Here is a 13,708-nt window from a genome sequence, read left to right on the forward strand (position 1 = left end):
TTTTGTTGACATACACAACCATGGAATAGGAGGTGCCGACGATGTTATTGGCTACTGGACGAACCCCGAATATACTCTCAGGGAGCTTGCACGGTGCGGAACACTTTGTGCTTTGGCATCCATTGTCTTTTCAGATGATCACAAACACCTTGTCAAAAAATGTATTGAAGAAGTTGAGAAGCGTGTGGGTGCTTATATTCCTGATTGTTGCCTTCTTGGAGGTATTCACGCGGAGGGGCCGGTGATTAACGATCGAGGAGGTCTGCCTGCATGTGAAAACAGGTGGAATCTTGAGCGTTTTAAGAAACTGTGTGCCACCATGCCGTCCATGCGTATAATGACGATATCACCACACATTGACGCGCGCAGCAACTATGAGCTCATTGGGTACCTACTCCGCCTGGGAGTTCGTCCGTCACTTGGACACGACCGAGTGGCAACGAAGAAAGAGATTTTGGGTGCCTTGAAACTTGCACCCTCGGAGAGGGACAAGCTTCATGTCACACATATGCATAATGTGATGTCCTTTGGTCATCGAAATCCATCTCTCGTCAATGTGGCACTTTGCTCTTCATTTCCCAATGCAGAAATATACAGAGGTGCCATTCCCCCATATGTGGAGATCATCGGAGACCTTGTCCATACCGATGCCATTCCTTTGCATGTGACAATTTCTTCCAGAGGGTGTGATGATGTTGCTTTGATCACGGATTGTATATCGGAAAACCTTCCTGGGAAGCGTTTTTCCTACAATGGACGTTTAAGTTGCGTCCGCGCTGAAGGAGGTTGCTCTCTGTGTGATGCATCCGGCAGGCCGACGAAAACGCTTGCGGGGGGCACCAGTTCTTTGGCTGATCAGTTTATGAACCTGGTGACTCTCTTCCGGGTGGACCTTATTTCTGCCTGCAAGATGGTTGCCACGACCCCCGCAAAAATTGCCCGACTGGATGGGGTAGGCTCGATTGAGAGGGGAAAGAAGGCAAATATTTTGATTCTTAATTCAGAACTAAACACAATAACAAAGCGCATGATTTACGGGAAGTGGACTGCACATGCTGAGTATCGTCTATTACGGCCATCCGTGTCTCACATGTGAGTCCAGCAGACTGTGTATTGGGAGCAGTGTTGATAATCAATATTTTTGGGAGTAAGGGGGAGAGGGAAGGATGAAGAAAATGTGGAAAGATTAGCAGACACATTTTAAATTATCATAATTTTTTTTTTCCTTGTGTGTGTATGTGCTCTTGTATGTGTATGAAGGAGACATTCAGCCACATAAAATTGTGTTTATTAGGAGAGACTCACGTGTGAATTCCTTACGAAACACGAAGAGAGTACAAAAGAAAAGTTAACTCAAAAGAATCCAGGGGAATGGTGCGTTGCGTATGAGGGGAGGGGGACGCAGAGAATTTAAGGCCGAAGATGATTGAATATTGTTATTGACCAGGTGAAAGGAAAGACTGTTCGGGATAGAATGCTTGTGGTATCCTTTGCCAAACTACATGCACTTTATATTTTCTTGTGATACCACGTTTATTCCGTTTGTGTGGGAAGGGAACCTTCAATAGCCAAAATAGATACCGGGAAAATAAAAAACAAGGCACATAAAAAAAAAAAAAATAGCAATATGGGCTGTACGAACACAAAGGAAAAAAAAGATGCTAATTCTTGCGGTGGGAAAGAACAACTTGCAGCGGGCGTTGAGGAGTTTGGGAAACTGGCCAAGGAGAATCCTGTTGCCGCAAAGTTGAAGGAAGAATGGTCCGCGTTTGTGTGTTCCTTGTCTCTTCCTACGCCTCTGGAGGCACCACGAGAAGTCTGGGCAAATACTGTAGATAATCCTTTAACACACCGCACAGTGGATAAGGTCGGAAAACTTTTTTTGTTGTACGTAAAAAACGACCTCACACTGCGCGAATGGGGCGGCAATTTTGACTATACTGTTGTTGGGTTGGAAAACCAAGGCTTTCTGAAAGCCACCGCCAGCGTCGACGCCAGCAGTAGCACTGGAAGATCGAAGGAGGCAATGTGGGAGGTGAAAGTGCACTATCACAGTACAGCAAAAACATCATGAAAGCCTTTTTAATGTTATTTCTCTGGTATTTATGACCAATCAACACGTCTGTTTTTTTTTTTTGTGTTTTTTTACGCGGTGCTGAAGCAGGAGAAATCCGACTCTGGGGATTGTTTTTTTTTTTTTCTTGCATCGTGTGTTTGTGTGTGCGCTCGCTGATTTATCCTTTTGCCGGACGTTTTGGCATTCAGCGACGCACCTGAAGCTTAGAAAAAAAAAAAATATTTATCTATCTACCTCTCTGTATTTGTACTTTTATATTTCCTCTGAAAGGATTCTTTTCTATAGAAATGCCCTTGTCAGCGCTTGCCATTTTTTTGGCATTGATTGCCTCTTTACATTTATTATTACAGTTTTTCATTTCTAACTCTGCCGCTGGGTTTTATTACAGGAAAAGAAAAAGGTTCAAGCGGATGGAGACCCCTATGGTGGTGCTGCTTTTTGTTGTTTGCGCCCAATAGGCAAATAAAGAAAGAGAATTCGGCTATTACGCCAAGGTGCTGATTGAGGTGCTGTTTCTTGCGGTGGTGATGGGTGAGGTGATTGGGGAAATACTGGGCACAAGGTGTGACTTGAAATCCCGAATTGCGTTTTCAGAATGTCTGGATGGCTGTCGCCCTGAGCTATAACAATTCCCCATATTGAAGAACAGTTATTTTTTATTTTAGTGCCTGCGACGTTTTTATGCTGAACTGAAGTTTCTTTTCTTATTCGCGGGTGTCGATAGGACAGTTTAAAATACGTTTTTTTGTTTTTGGGCATGTAGGATGTCTGGTGACTGTGCTTTTTTTTTTTTGGGAGTTTACATGAGAGGAATGGGGACTGAGCGGTGCGGGATGTGTGGTGAGTGCCGCAGGCTTGTTGGCCCGCGATTTGGGTGCCCTCCAAAATTCATTACATTTTGGGCTCCTCAACGAACACTTTTATTCTTTATGGAATCATGTGGTATTACAAATGGCACCCTGGACTGTTGTGTTTCGCCATCCTTTTTTTTTTTACGAGATGTATGAGAGCTTTGCATGCTGCGGCGAGAACTGCATTTGTTACTGTGCCATTGGTCTCTTTTTTTTGTTTCCGTTCTTAGCCATTTTTACTTTTGTTGCTTATTTTGTTGCTGGTCATGTTGAGACTCCTGCGTGCTCCGTGCCTCCACTTCACTCACCAAATGGAGGTGCATGACCATTGCTTAGGAAGGAGCCTTTTTTTTTTGTTCAAATTGACACAGAACCATCATTGAGCACATTTTTCTTTTATACTTGTTTTGGTTTCTTTCAGGAGATGCTTCCTTGGCTTTGCCTCCAACGGGATATGCACGGAGTTACACGCGTTTAAAAAAACGGAGCCACGAGTTTTTTTTGGAAAGGATGCTTTAGCTCTCTTCTAATTTTATTTTTTGTCCATGTTGATGTTTTTCTTTGAGTGGAGTTCCTACTTGGCGACAATCCCACGTATGGTTTGGTGCTGATCCGACCAGGGCGGACTATATCCACTGCGTCGGGGAAAGGCTTCTGGTGGATCCAACGACACGGCGGCTGGGGGAAATAATAACGGGACGGACGTTATCCCTTTGATGGTGGTCCCGCTGATGCTCGATCTGATGGACTTTCGGAGGATGATGTGCAACATCAGTGTGCCCATCCGGCTGTTGGTTTTGGTGCAGAACGGGCGGGAGGCGATGCTGTCGTTGTGCCTGCAGGAACTCGAGAAGGTCTATGGGTGGTCCGGACGCCTGGCTGTGAGTCGTCACCCGGAAAACATCGGGTACAGCGCTGACGTGAACATCGGGTCACGACTTGCACTCTCGCTGCCGCGCGAGGAAGTGCCTTTTGTTTTTGTGGCAAACAGCGACGTAATGTTTTCACCCGATCTCCTTCCCAACCCTCTACGCGATGTGCATGAAATGACGAGGCATGATGCCGCTCGCATGGATGAGTTGTCGGCGGAAGTGGCGAATGAGCCGAGCGAGTACAGTCCTGTTTTGCGACGGGGCTTGAGGGTGCTGCGCTCCACGGTGAGCGATGACCGATTGTCGACGTCTGCGCTGCTGCCTGACCGCGTTCGTTATGCTTCTGTGAAGGAGCGTGAAAAGGCATTTTCGAAGCATTACGGGCACTTCTGCGCGTATTACAAAAGCAGTTGTTTTGCGTCTGTTATGTTGACACGCCTGGCGATCGGCACGGTGGGATATTTTGGCGAGAACTTCTACCCAGCTTACGTGGAGGATGTCGAATACAGCCTGCGCCTCCGTTTGCTTGGATTTCAGGAGCGAAATGTCTTATGCGGCAAATTTGTGCATCGCGGCAGCTCGAATATTCGTCTCTCGGAGCAACTGGAGCTACCGGACGCTCTCTGGTACCGTCGCGTCAAGTCTTTGATGACGAACCAACCATATGCCATGATGAAGTGGAACGGTCTAAAAGCATGCTGCGATGGGTCCAAGGAGCCATATGACGGCATGGTCCCCCTAGACGTTTGGGTGAAGGATGAGGCACGCATACAACGCATTCGGGCCTACGGGCATGATGAGATCCGAAGAGTTCCAAGTATTGACTACGACAGGAGGCTTTTGTACCCTGTGAGGACTAAAGGAAGATGATTCGGCAACAAACACAAGTTTTGCTTTCTTATTTTGTTTTGCCTTAATTTTTAGAAATTTACACCTCTGTTTGGTTATTTACACGATTAATATTTAAGCGAGTACGCCATGGATTTTAAAGAGCGCAAACGTATATTTGGCATGACAGGGGGAGGGCGGAGCGTCCAAACTTGGCAGTGTTGCCGAAGGTAGGAGGGGGCGGCAGCAAGCAGGAAACATGATGATGATGGATGAGGGGGAAATAACAGGGGAGGGAAGCAGAAAACAAGCCAAAAATATTGTGGGCAGAACGTTGTTTCTTTTCGTGGGCGATCGACACCGCCATTGGCTACTAAGTTACCCACTGAGGGTGACACCCGTTTCCGCTGGATATGCTGCGTGCATATCTGTCGGGCTCTTTGTTTGTTCTGTTGTTTTGTTTGTCTCCCGCACATTTATTTCTTCGTGCCGCCTGACCCACTCGTTTATTATTCCCCTCTCTGTTTTTGTGCGTGCACCGAGAGAAGGGCTCGGGGACATGAAGTGCGCTCCCCTTCTGTGACATGCCACCAAAAACAGGAGGAGAAAAAGAAAAGTGAATTGGGAGGGGAACCGTTGCCACGCGTCCTTTCCTCCGAGAAGGCTGCTCGCCACGCCACTGAGGCGCGCCGTGTGCTTCACAAGGCCCGCTGGACTCGATTGGGGTGCCGTGAAGGATGGTGCGCGTGAGTTTGGCGGATGCGTCTCCCAGGCGTCCCCAGAGGACCCTCTGGCCATTGGGACTGCGCGGAATGCGGGATTCCGCGGGGACATTTGCCCGTTTTTTTTTTATTCCTCCATCCGCCCCTCCCAAGCCTCAACACGGCGGCTGAGCCAACGACTGCGACGGGATCCGTTGCGTATTTCTGATTCTTTTTTGCGTTGCAGCGGCAGGCCTGGTGTGCCCTGCTTGGCAGACGCGGTGGACGGAAGTGGGCTGCCCTATCGGGAAAACGATGGTCACGGCGGAGCGTGTTGCGTACTTTGCAATTTGGCGTGTTTTTGACGATCCTTGCGGATGGTGTGACGGCGCCTGTTTTACTTGCGGGGATAGAAGCGATGCTCCACGGTGGTGCACACGTTGCGTGTGGAGGTTTCTCTTGCTGTTGGTTTTTGAACGTTTTTCTTTGCTTGAACACCACAGAGGGCGGTGTCTGCGGACAGCAGAGCATTGCGAGGAGGGGCATCACCCGATTTTTGGCTTGACGAGGCGGCTTCTGTGACTTTACGGTGTTTATTTTAGGCTTGAGAGAATATCTTTTGTTGGAATGTATTGTGGGAGAACATCCGCGTATATATATATTTTTCAATCCCTTGGCATTTGGTGTCTGCCGTGAAATGGTTGTTGATGGCCTTTTTATGACGGTGAGATGCATGTTTATTTATTTTATTGGCGAGTGGGTGAATTGTGTTGCGTTCTGCCATGCGGCTTGTTGGTGACGGCACGTAGCCGCAGGGAGACGTTATGGGTACCTCCGACGCGAGGTACGATTGGGCAGTCACCTCCTCCGCTCGCCGGTACACGCTGTTGAGGCGGCGTGATGGTAATGAATCGGCCTCTCAGAAAAGCAACGAGAGGACGTTTGCTCTTCCTGCTGCGGTGTTTGAGTGAACTCTACAATCCGTGGGCGGGGTTGCCCTGCGTGCCGTATTTCTTTGAATTTCATGAGTTTTGCACATGCACGCAGTCTCCCTGTTTGCCCTCCTGTGGGCGGAAGACCGGGATGCAAAGGGAAAAAATGTGCCCGTGCCAGCACGTGGCAAAGTCTTTCTTGGGAGGGATTGCGACTGTGATGCACGTCCTGGCAGGCAGGAATGGGATGAGAGGGGAGCGGAGGGGCGAGTAACAGCGATCGTGTGCGGGGCAATGCGCAGTGACTAGGGCGAATTGGTATTTATGTTGACTTTTCAAAACATTTTTGTCTTTTTCTTCTGTGACGATGGAAGGAAACTTTGGGTGGTGTGTTGTGGATTATTTGCACATGATTCAGCGCGGCAACACCATTTGCGGAGAAAATGAATGGCATCTGCGTGAGGCTTGTTTTGTGAGCGCGAGATGGTCGGGGAGGTGTTCAACGCCCCGAGAGGCCAGGAGCAAAGAGGCCTGCACTGCAAGCAGAGGGCTGCACGTTCCTGTTGGTGGCGTTGCTGTGGAGCCCTGAATGGCCTGCAGGGAATTTGTCTCCACCGCCTCATTATTTTGTTGATTGGTGCTTGCCGCGGCCTTTTGAGGCGGGACGTGGGATGGACCGAGAGAGCATGTGTCATGTGACTGTGCTGTGAATTGGTGCCGCCCACGTCTGTGCACATATTTTCGTTTGTGTCTGCGTCCTTGCCGCGGCGGTGCACCGGGAGCGTGTGACTGATCACTGTATCACTTGCAGACTGTTTTGGCAAGACTTTGAATGGCGTTGCCGAATAATAAAACTCCGCTTGCATGTGTGTGTGTGTGTTGGCTTCTTCTGTGACTTGCCGTGCTGTTATTTTTTTTTTTTTCTGTGTGCAATTGTTTTCCATGCTGTCCCTTCCGGATTGTCTTTTTTCCCGCACTTTGCGTGGGTGCTCTGCTCTCCGCTGACGTGTCTGATTTGCTGTTGCTTCTGTTCTCTTCACCACTTCCTGAACACGGACACAAAGGAAAGAAGTTACAAACAAGCGCGAATTGCTACTGTGAAATTGCAAGGCACTGAAAGAAACAACAGCACACACACCGCCCACACACATATTTATATGCTCTCACGTGTTGCTGCAGTGAAGGAAACCCGCACACACAACCGTCGCCGCGTGACCGGATGCAGCGGAAGGAGGAGGGAAGGAAGAGAGAGTGAGCCGCCGAGGCCCAACATGTCCCGGCGTGTGTTTACTTCCGCGGTGCTGCTCCTCCTCCTTGTCGTGATGTGCTGAGCCACCTGTGGAGCTGCGGCCGCATCGACGGGGGAGAATTAAGTGATTGCGCGGCTGTCGTGGGTGGCCTTTATTTTTGTTCCGGGATGAACGCATTTGGAACCGAAGGGTGGGACTGATGCAGGTGGGAGGAGGGATTCGTTTGGATCGCTCGCTCTTGTGGGTGTTTGTAGACTGACGGTTGTCTTTGATGGGGGTTACACGACGCTTAATGATAGCGATGGGGCACCGAGTGAGCTTTCTCATGCGGATATTTTGGCGGGTTCCATCTTTTTTGCGTGGAATTCGTCTTTTTTTGGTGGGTTTAATAATGGCCGGAATGCACACATCGTGTTGAGCACAGCGAATATAAAGGGTGGTGTAGGCTCCGCGTTCAATCCCACGGCAATTGAGAGCGGCAATAGGGCGTTTCTTCGTGCGGGAAGTTAGCGAAAGCTTGGTACGAATGGTGGGTTCAATTGGGCGTTGAGGGACCGTGATGTTCAACTGGTTGTGGGTGAATTCACGCAGCCCAATGACGGCAGACGGAGCGAGCTGATCCACTGGTGTGAACCCAAATTGCTGTGATCACAGATCATTCCCGAGACCCACGAGCGCGGTGCGAATGGATTGAAGGTTTTTTGTGGCTCAGGTGTTTTGAATGGCACGCTTGTGTCCCCGTGATTGCGTATAATGACGAAAAAGACGATTTCTCCATGATCATCTGTTCGACGGACGGCGGCAGCAGCTGAGTGCTTTCAAGGGGCATTTTTCCTGCGGACTGCATTGACCTTCTCATTGCCGAGTGGGAACAGGGACAACTTCTCGTGATTACTCATTGCTATGGGAGCCGGTACTGCAGAGTGCACAAGTCACGTGACAGGGGGGCAGTGTGTGTGGAAGTACCCGGGACAATTGCGGGCGTTTGGACCAATTCACAATCGGTTCTTTGGGAAAAGAGCTTGCGTGTGGGAGCCATTGTCACCGCGACCGTTGGAGGAAAGAGCGTCATGCTGTAGGCTTGGGAAGTGAGCTCCCCGTGGTGGGAGAGTGAGGCCCGTGCGCTCTACGTTTGGGTGACTGACAGCAACCGCGTGTTTTGCGTTGGACCGGCTTTCATGGACGCCGCTGTGAATAAGCCGATTGCCAACGCCCTGCTGTACTCGGATGGTGTGTTGCACCTTGTGGGAGCAATGGAGAATGAAGAGAAAAGCAGCCTGTTTCCTGCCCCCCTGACGGAGGAGCTGCAGATGATCACTTCCATTCCCCGTAATTGGGCGGACGTAGACGCTTCCTTCTCCGCGTCGCCCGTAAGTACGGTGGGTCTGGTTGGATACCTTTCCAACGCAGGCACTGCCAACACGTGTATCGACGAGTGCCGTTGCGTGATTGCAACGGTGACGAATGGCAAGAATGTCACAAATGGGCTTCAATTCGCAGGGCAATGTTACCCGTGAACAGTTAGGAGGATAATAATCACTGTAGCTTTGTGAATTACGAGTTCTCTCTTGCGGCGACGGTGGCTATTCGCGAGACACACGCGGGCGTCAAGAGTATCCCTTTGATTGGCGCGAAGGAAGCAGGCCGCACTGTGCACTTTTGGCTGTCGCACAGCCATGAAGGGAGTTGGGATGTGATGTTCAACGCAAACAAACACACCGGCCTTTGGGAGTTGAACAAACAATAATGAGTGGTGCTCACGCTGCAGGACCGGCAACAAGGCCTTCGTATAGATCAATGGTGAGTGTGCGTGGGATGCTAAAACGACATCATCATCGGGAAAGGGGCCACGCACGAATTCACACTTTTACATTGGAGGGAATGGAAGCAGTGCAAGCGACACCGGGAGCCAAAACAAGTATTTGACAGTGACGAGTGTCTTTTTGTGCAACCGCATATTGACCCGGGAAGAAGCCGCAAAAGTTGTTGCCAGCAACCTTGTTCTTCCAGAGTCTCTTTCTGGGAAAATGCTTGAAGGGCCGGATGATCCAGCGGGAACTGACAGTGGCTCAAAAGATGGAAACGCCTCTCAGCTCACGAACAACACTTTTTTGGAGAAGGGCTTTAGTGGCTACGGCACGGTGCGTGTGTGTGTGCCTCGGATCCTGTTGCTTCTTTTTCTGGGGCTCTGGGCATTGCAGCTCTCAGCTGTGTGAAACGGCGGGAGCGGAGCCGCGACTCCCCGTGGAAAAGGGTGTGCAGCTTTTCAGGAAGACTCAATGCACTCCGTTGAGGAATTTTTAAATCCCTTTTGTTTTCACCTCTAGATATAATGTGCTGCTGGTGCCTTGTAGGAGGGATCAGAACCCCTGCCTTTTTACTATTTTTTAATTTATTTTTTGTTCGCCGCTAGCTGCACACTCTCATGAGTGACGTGTTTCCCCCTGTTTTATTTGCTTTTGTTGCACCGCACGCGGTGCCGGCCTCATTGCTGTGCGTCCCACGGACTGTGCAAAACGAGGGGTGGAGGAAGAGGCCGAGTGCCTCATGAAATGTGAGGGATTTCGTGTGGACACGTGGAACACTGCGATCTTTTTTTCTCTCTGTAAGAAACATATGGAGATGCACAATTCCTGCTACGCTGAGGGATATACGAAATGAAAGTCCACTGATGCGATTTTTTTTCTTTATTATTTATTTATTTATTTATTTCCGCTGAACCTACGCCTTTTTTCTTGTTTTTCTGTATTTGGCAATTTGCTGCGGCTTGTTTTATTATATGCTGTGCTGAATGCCACCATGTGTCTTTTTGTCCCATTGGGTGTCCCACTGCTAGCTGTGCAGTTGACACGCTCTCATCACTTTTTCTTTTCTACTAGAAGCATCGATAGTCCGCGACGTTGATTGTTTGTGTTCCCCCATTGCGATGGTGCGAGGGCGTCTGGGCGCCCTGATGAGTGCGTTCTGAGGGGAGCGGATGGTGTGCGCCGTGCCTCACTGTGAGTGTGGGGTGCCACCGCCACGACCTGCTGTGAGGCGTAACGCTTTTCCTTCGGGGCAAGGGTAAGTAAAGGACTGTGGTGGACTTGGATGCGCCTCGTTCCTCTTGTTGCGGCCGTGGGTGTGCTGTGCGCATTGCTGTTTTGCGGTACGATGTGGATGGCGGTGCTTCTGCGTGTGCCTTCTTGAATGCACTGTGCGGCGGGCTTCTCTTCTCCTTGCCTTTGCCCTTTTGTGAGTGGGGCTGAGTGTGGGTGGCTGTCGACCTGCCCCGAGCATTGGGGTCCTCCACACACATGAGGCTCATCTTGGCAGCCTCTCGCAGCATCCATGCCTCGTGACAGGGAGCGAGGGAAGAGTGGCGTGTTTCCTACTATAGACCCATCAATTCCGAGCAGTTGGAGTGAAACTAAAGGGAACAAGCGTGTGTGTCTTCACCTTCTTGCGGGAGGACGCGCAGAGGTCGGATTTCTTTTGTTACTTTGTTGTCACGGTGCCTGCGGCGACGTTAATGGGTAGTTTGTTCTCCAGAGGCATTCATTGTGCGATTTGTGCGTGTTCGGTGTCCAACGCTTTCAGCACCACTGAATGGTGTGTTGCGCAGGATCGGAATACATGGATGTGCGAGAGCATTGCGTCGCTCGCCCGTAATAACACACACGCGCACAGTTTCAGCGCGTCTGATACGTCACGTTCTTCAGAACGGTCGAAATCACTTGTGGGACGTCACTTCATTTGCGGCGTCGGGAAAGTGAAGTAAATGGAGAGATATGCCGAGAACGTAATGCTCCTCCATAATACCGCGGGCTGGCGGCGACAAGGATCAGAGAGCCTCTACCCAACATTGAGAAGTGTGCAGCACTCTGATGATCCGGTTTGCTCTTTAGGAAATTCTAATGTAGTGTGCACCGTGTGGGCCTTTTTGCTGCGGATATGCAGAAGGGTGATGTGGGGTGGAATTATTGTTGAAGGCAGCACGGACGCCGCCTGACCTTTATGGGAGGGATGCGTGGTGTTATTCCGTGTTTCCTTGCCTGCGTTGTCGCACTCATGCTGTGTGTGCGGATGGCCACAGTAGTAGAGCTGCATACGGTTCAATGTGTGTTGCTCACGGGGACTGCGCGATACATGTATTTTTGTTGGGAGGCCCAAAGGAGGGGCGCATCGCCGTTGCGTGATTCCCGCGGCAGTCCATTACCCTACGACTGTGCGTGCCGCTGTCCGCTGCGCCACTGCAAGCCTTCGCCTTTCTGAGAAATGGGGAGCGTGACTGCTGTGGCGGTGGTAGAATTTTTCCGAATTGGTGCTTTTGTTGATCCCACTTAGAGCGCCGAGCAGCGAGGGGCCGCACACGCCCAGGAGGTGGGAGTGTGTGCTGCAGCCGCACTTGCGATTTGCAGTTGGGATGTGACATGTTTCTTTGTTATTTTTATTTTTGGTGATATGCGGGGCAGCGGTGTGTTGGCGTGTGCGGGCTGCTCATGGCTGCCGGTGTTGTCTTTCTTGCTGTTCTCCCGCTCAACTCCTTTGTGTTCGACGGACCAAACGTTCTTACGGGCGTTTGGTGGGGCCGCGTTATTGTTTGAAAAAAAGCCTTTCGCAGGCATAATGAGACTGCCGCCCGTGCCACACGAGGCAGTGGGGAGTTTCCTGGGATTTATTGGTGCGGCGCCGCACCCATGCCGTGTGGCAGGTTTGTATTCCGCAATGCACGGGGATGGGGATGTGCGGTGACAACTTCCTCCAGTGGAGCGACACGAGCAGCACGGGGAGCGGAACGGAGGAGTGGTGGCTGCGTGCTTCCCAGTGATACGTGAATGGCGAATGCAATATGAAAGGCAGCGTCACGGCACTCTTTTGCCATGCACACCGCAGATATTTTCCATAAAGCATGCAAGTTGCACTCTTTTCTGTTTTGTGGGGGATTACCGTGATGCATCGCTGTTGCGGTGTGTATGATTTGTGCTTCTGTCAGGGCTTATGTGTCCACGTCCTCTTGCAGAGTGTGTGCGGTGTCGGCGGTGCCACACGGGTGCGGGACCGTGGCGAGCGGTATGCGTGGAGGAGCCCTCCGTGCGCACCACGTTGTTATTATTGTTGTTTGCTCTCACCAACACTGTGCTGGGTGGATGACATTCACTCGCCGTCGTTGCGGTGGTCCTCGTGCATTTGGCTTTTATCGAATACTGTGCCGTCACACTGTGTGGGTGAGTCTCTTGCTGTGGCTTCGATTCATAACTGTGCCTATTGTCTTTCTTTTTCTCATTCCCCTTTTTTGTTTGGTGGCTATTGTTTAGATCTAACTCAAACTAACTAAGAAAGCAAGGAGAAACAATGTCTGGAAGGCCCGAGGAAGGACTTTACGGCAATATGGAGAGTCAATCGTCCAATGTCTCGCAGGGAGGTCGGAGGAGAACAAGGTCGGAATTTGAAGGTGACACAGATTACTCCTCTACGACTCGCAGAAGATTGGAGGGAATGTATCGACTGCAGTGGACCATGAGCAGCACTTTAGAGGATATTCTCCTGGAGGGAACCACTAACAGGGCCAACATGAAGCTGAACGATTTCCTCCGAAGCAACTGGGGCGAGGAGTGGGTTGTGGAAAGAAATGGGAACGTCTCGATGGGGAATTTTGTTCAGAATCCCGAGACGTTTATCAAAAAGAAAGGGTTATTACACACAATAAAGGCATCGCCGTCGTACCAAGAGCTGGAAAGAGAGATGAAAAGAGAGCTGGAGGAAAGGAAAATACTATTGGAGGCTATTTATAAACTTCATCACGAGGGTGTGGACTTTCTTGAGCAATGGAGGGACTATGAAAGAAAGGATACGGTCACTCCTCTTGCAAATGAAAAACTAAAAAGAGTACTCACGCAGGTACTGAGGGAAGAAAGGCGTGAGGCAGAAGAAAGGGCAAGGCGGGAACAGCAACAAATAATATTTAACTTATCTGCTAAGATCGAAGAGGTACTGTTTAAAGGAAGAGTTCGCGTCATGGACGTAAAGCTGAATGATTTTCTTACGCTGGAATTTGAAGGCAGAGGCATTTTGCGCGCCAATCGGAATGTCTTACTGAGGGATTTTATCAGTGATCCCACGAGGTATATCCACGATGCGGGAGTATTGGGCGAAATGCAGGCAACAGATGCTTATGCGAGGATGGAGGGGACTGTAAGGGATGAAATGTATTAAAA

General features: G+C 50.2%; 3 protein-coding genes and 2 pseudogenes across 3 annotated transcripts, besides 3 other annotated features; all 5 read left to right on the forward strand.

Moving 5' to 3' along the window:
- Tc00.1047053506507.10 (N-acetylglucosamine-6-phosphate deacetylase-like protein, putative) lies at positions 1-1,096 on the forward strand (the record flags this gene model as incomplete). Its single annotated transcript, XM_802543.1, has 1 exon — positions 1-1,096. A coding segment is annotated over one exon (1,096 nt), but the record flags the coding sequence as incomplete, so codon positions are not given.
- Positions 1-3,031: a sequence feature (heterozygous, non-Esmeraldo-like haplotype).
- On the forward strand, positions 1,628-2,074 carry Tc00.1047053506507.20 (hypothetical protein, conserved; the record flags this gene model as incomplete). The annotated part of the gene is made up of 1 exon (XM_802544.1): positions 1,628-2,074. One exon carries the CDS (start codon positions 1,628-1,630, stop codon positions 2,072-2,074), a length of 447 nt encoding a protein of 148 aa, XP_807637.1.
- Positions 3,032-13,708: a sequence feature (areas not merged during assembly with more than two copies in the genome that could not be assigned to a particular haplotype).
- On the forward strand, positions 3,645-4,670 carry Tc00.1047053506507.30 (beta galactofuranosyl glycosyltransferase, putative; the record flags this gene model as incomplete). Its single annotated transcript, XM_802545.1, has 1 exon — positions 3,645-4,670. One exon carries the CDS (start codon positions 3,645-3,647, stop codon positions 4,668-4,670), a length of 1,026 nt encoding a protein of 341 aa, XP_807638.1.
- Positions 7,419-9,728, forward strand: Tc00.1047053506507.40 (annotated as a pseudogene).
- Positions 10,190-10,223: a microsatellite.
- Tc00.1047053506507.60 lies at positions 12,846-13,708 on the forward strand (annotated as a pseudogene; the record flags this gene model as incomplete).

The sequence above is a fragment of the Trypanosoma cruzi genome, genomic scaffold (genome assembly GCF_000209065.1).
Source record: "Trypanosoma cruzi strain CL Brener 1047053516971 genomic scaffold, whole genome shotgun sequence".
NCBI classification, from domain to species: Eukaryota; Euglenozoa; class Kinetoplastea; order Trypanosomatida; family Trypanosomatidae; genus Trypanosoma; species Trypanosoma cruzi.